We start from the raw sequence: 4,479 nt of genomic DNA on the forward strand, positions 1-4,479 counted from the left end.
GTATGTACAAAGCTTCTGACAGATTGCTTCATCAACTAGATATCAGATATCACAACACTAACTGCCCTCTTCTCCGTACGATATAGGGCTCTCTCCCTCCTCGGTCTCTCTGGCCCCCAGGGCCCCCATCGCATCCTCTTCGTGGCTGATCAACAGCTGAGTCCCTTCACCCACAGTCCACAATCCAGGGCAGTCCTGGCTCTCCCAGGGCAAGATGTACCCTTTGTATGAGGCAGCATGACAGAGCTGCAGGTTCGAAGCCACCGGCCATCGTACATCAATGCCATTCTCATTCAATCTCGCGGCCGGACGGAGCCACATGCATGCCTTGCCTGCCGGAGTGCTCATCCAGGTCTTCAGCCATTCCCAGAATGCCGTCGCCTGCCTGGCCACTTTGGTGGAGCATGTGGCAACTGCAAATGGCGTGATCATGCCATTCGCTGCTCCGTACGAGATGGGGAAGGGGTGGAGGTGATAGAGATTGTGGATGATGATGATGATGAGGAGGATGGCCCTCAACGGCGGATGAGGGGTCCCTCTGAACAGCAGCTGCTCACAGCTGGTTCAACACCTGCTGCTCCTATAATCCTTGATTAGCTCTCTCTCTCTGGTATGTACAATCTCTTTTCTCTTTCTCTTTCTCTTTCTCTTTCTCTTCTGGAGGGGCAGGTATGTATTATTTCTATTTACTCCAGTCATACGGAGCCTGTGTATGACACCTAGACATGATCTGCACCTCTACGTTGGTGTCTAGGACTAGCAGCCCATATGGTGAAGCCAAGCAGGTCATATAGATAGAAGAAAGATGGAGGAAAGGTAGCTAGCTAGCTAGTCAGATCTACATCAATCAATTTTTACCCACAATATTTTTCTTCAGCCAATCATCTTGTACAGAGCTCCAATAACTGCCAAGATAACATGCCAAGCAGATCCCCCCCGTATAACTCAGTTATCCAGGGGGGGTTTGGCTGGGGTGGCGTCCGGGATAACCTGGTTATTTGGGGGGGTCATGTTATAACGCCGCTAACGCGCCCCGTGGATAACTAGTGCCCAACAGTAGGTAGTAGCTCCAACAAAAGCCACCATCAGGTGATCCGCGGCTCCCCCCACAAGGGCTGCAGACTAAACCTAATGCAGCGTTTGGCGAGATTAAAGTTAACTTCGTCCCGCAGCGTTGAACCAAGCCAAACTTCTAGGCTCGGAAGAGTATATATAACCTTGACGACAACGACGAAACAATGTGGATAATCACAGTGGCGCGGGACGACCACCATCCCAATTAAATAGTTCGCAAAGATGCGGCCGTTACCACCACTTGCCATTAGCCTCCACAACCTGTCTGCGCATATTGCGATGTTCTCGATCCTGTCGCTCGAAGAAGAAGACTTCTATAACTATATATAATATCAACGCTGTTGTTGCTACACAAAGATACGGACAACATGGCGGATGAAACGCCTCATACCAATGCTAATATCAGTACCAATGTCAATGCCAATGCCAATGGCGAAGATGATGAGCGCGATCATAATCTCACTTTGGGTCGACAACAGTCTTCGGACCTGCCTGCGTTGATTTCTACGGGAAGGGCTATTCAGGCTTGTGATAGGTGTCGGTTTAAGAAGGTTAGATTTTGTGGTTTGGGCTGGTGTTTGTTTGTATGAGGTTGAATTTATGTAATATAGCATGCTTGGTGGGATGGAATTCTTTGGAGACGCGATCGCTGACACGCGAAATGCTCGCTCATTGTCTTGCTTAGGTTCGATGCGATGGCGCGGTTCCAACTGTATGTCTAATCAGCCTTTTCATTCGTTTTATCCAATGACGCTCTTTTGTGCATTAGCTTATGGCTTGCTGGTACAATATAGTGTGGGAGATGTAAAACGGCAGGCCTCGAGTGTCTTACCACGGTCAAACTTAACCGCAAGTCTTACCCCAGAAGGTATGTAAGGGCGGACAGTGCATAATGTCAATTCTAATAGGGAATGAGATCTATGGCTAAATGGTGATTATCATGGCACACTAGCTATACTGAATCTATTGAGGAACGCCTACGGCAACTGGAAGCGGAGGTCCATAAGCTAAGGATGGGTAATGAGAACAAAGATAAGCGCATTAAGGAACTGGAAGCGTCGGGTGCGAATGCATCTTCTCCAAGGCAAGCTGGTTTTCCGACAATGGCCAATCGCCCTGAGAGTGTGCCAAAGCTTTGCCCAAGACACCAACGGACGAACCTCTTTCTCGAGAAGTCGGACGCATGAATCTTGATCGAAGGGGAATAGGGCGTTTCATGGGATCCTCATCTGGAATATTCTTTATAGGGACCGCTGAGCAACGTTTCGCCAATATCCCCAACCATTCCGCGAAGAAAATTGGGGATTCGCTGCTTAGAGTCGATGTGGATGATCAGACGACCGAGTATCCCATTCACCATGTTGTTGACCCTGCGGCGACTTTGACCCCGCTACCTCCTCGTGAAACTGCTGAGCGGTACATTGATGTCTGGTTCAATGCTTGGAGGCATATCTTTCCCATTTTGCATCGCCCGTCGTTCGCGAATTCACTCCACCAACTCTATGATAGCCCTTCTTCTGAACATGGACGTCCTGTTCTAGGGATATTTTATCTTATACTAGCGCTTGGCTGCCGCCACCTTTTCCTCACTGGAGATGCGACCGGAGGAAATCCCACTGTGAAGAGCAGCCAGGAGGATATTGAATATTACAGCAAGTCATCTAAATATCACAATGATATTTTAGCGTTGAATAGTCTCACTACCTTGCAGTATCAAGAACTGCAGACCTTGTGGTTTTTATACACTGGAAAGCGCAGTCTGGCGTTTCAAGTGACTGGGAGTATGAATCGCCTCGCGCTTGAACTGGGACTGCATCAGCACACAAGGCGATTTAAATTCGGTCCGTTAGAGACTGAATTAAGGAAGAGGGTTTTTTGGGTTTGTTATATACTTGATAAGTGAGTTAGTCCCTTCTTCATTATACTTCTTGTGATGATTTGACCACGTTTAATATAAATTTTAAAAAAATACCTATAGTTTTATATCTGCTATTCATGGGCTACCGAAATCCTTTCGTGATCAAGATATCGATGTCGAGCATCCCTCAGATGTCGACGACGATTTCGTTAACTCAAGCAGCTGTTTACTTTCATTTCCGGGCGAGCCTACTGGGATGCTGACGTTCGTCTCGCTGATCGAAGTTGTTCGAATTCTTTCCAATACCCTTGAAATTCTTTACACGACCACTAATAGAAAGCAAACTGTCACCAAAATCAAGACAATAGACAGATTACTCGACCAATAGATCCATACCCTTCCAGATCACCTTCAATTGGACTCAACTCCATTTTCCCAGCCTCCGCCAGCTTTTGGTGATACTCCTACACTTATTGAGCCTTCAATCGCCTTCTTACATATATCATACCTGTACACTCGTCTTTCCGCTCATCGGGTTGCGCTCTCGTTCTTTCCATCGCAACCACACTATTGCATCTCGCTTGTGAAATGTATGGATATCGCTAAAGACCTTGTATTTTTAAACTCTCATTCCCAGCGATTTTTACTGGTGTTCGATGTCAATTCCGGTTCTCATGTCTATACTCTGTGGACGTGTGGGTTGCTATCCCTATTCGGGATGCATGAATTTCGAAATGGGAATCAAAAGATTGAGCTATCCATGAAATTCCAAGATGATGCAAGAACATCGTTGTTAACCTGTGTCGATCTCCTAGATGCCTTTGTGGCGGCTGACCGAGACGGAGAGAAAGTCCGGTCTGATAATTTACGTTGTATATCAACGGCTCTTTCAGATAATTCCCAGATATCAGATTCAACTTCATCGCAAACTGACCAGCCCGAGGTGTGGAACCAACCACTTCCGCTGATTTTACAGCAGCAGCAACGGCAGCACCATCAGTCAGTGGATATCGCACATACACCCTCGTCATCAAACCAATCACCGTCCCTTACCACTCCTCCTGCACAATTTCCCCAATTCCTCCCACATTCAATATATCCACATCCGTCCCCAAACAATCTATCCACCCGAGATACTCAAATACAAACCCCTCCACGACCACAGTTGCAGTCACAACCACCACTCCCACATCCACAAACAGACATGCAATCTCCCGGCCTCTCCCGCCTAGCAATGTCCGCGACCTCCCCTTCGTTCGTAAACACCTTCGATATCGATTTCTCAAGTCCCTTCGCCCACCCCTAGATTGTGCTTCCCACGCTTCGAAGGCAAAACTTAAAACACAGTTCAGGTTAAGGTAAAGAGAAGTAGCTTTCCAGCAGTCCACGGAGACAGCGAATGGGATTTTTAATGCATGCAACCAAGAGATCTCCACCGGGAATATAACGATTGTGGCAAGTCAGTTTTTCGACCTCTTGAACAGTTTCTTCACAGAAAAGACATAAACGAGCAGATACACAATGAAGTAATTGGCGATCATGAAGCC

At 47.2% G+C, this 4,479-nt stretch overlaps 3 protein-coding genes across 3 annotated transcripts in view; 2 read left to right on the top strand and 1 right to left on the bottom strand.

The window, feature by feature from the left end:
• Positions 1–237: 237 nt before the first annotated feature.
• Positions 238–597, top strand: HCAG_07181 (predicted protein; the record flags this gene model as incomplete). Its single annotated transcript, XM_001537709.1, has 1 exon — positions 238–597. One exon carries the CDS (start codon positions 238–240, stop codon positions 595–597), a length of 360 nt encoding a protein of 119 aa, XP_001537759.1.
• An 845-nt stretch (positions 598–1,442) lies between these two features.
• Positions 1,443–2,977, top strand: HCAG_07182 (predicted protein; the record flags this gene model as incomplete). Its single annotated transcript, XM_001537710.1, has 5 exons — positions 1,443–1,625; positions 1,760–1,786; positions 1,869–1,942; positions 2,027–2,196; positions 2,322–2,977. 5 exons carry the CDS (start codon positions 1,443–1,445, stop codon positions 2,975–2,977), a joined length of 1,110 nt encoding a protein of 369 aa, XP_001537760.1.
• Positions 2,978–4,052: 1,075 nt separating this feature from the next.
• The window catches only part of HCAG_07183 (hypothetical protein), a gene marked incomplete at both ends in the record, with an annotated part of 5,392 nt that continues 4,965 nt past the window's right edge, over positions 4,053–4,479 (bottom strand). Inside the window, one exon of the mRNA XM_001537711.1 lies at positions 4,053–4,083. Within this exon, the coding sequence (XP_001537761.1) occupies positions 4,053–4,083 (31 nt within the window). The remainder of the gene's footprint in view (positions 4,084–4,479) is intronic.

The sequence above is a fragment of the Histoplasma capsulatum genome, genomic scaffold (assembly GCF_000149585.1).
Source record: "Histoplasma capsulatum NAm1 scaffold_8 genomic scaffold, whole genome shotgun sequence".
NCBI lineage: Eukaryota > Fungi > Ascomycota > Eurotiomycetes > Onygenales > Ajellomycetaceae > Histoplasma > Histoplasma mississippiense.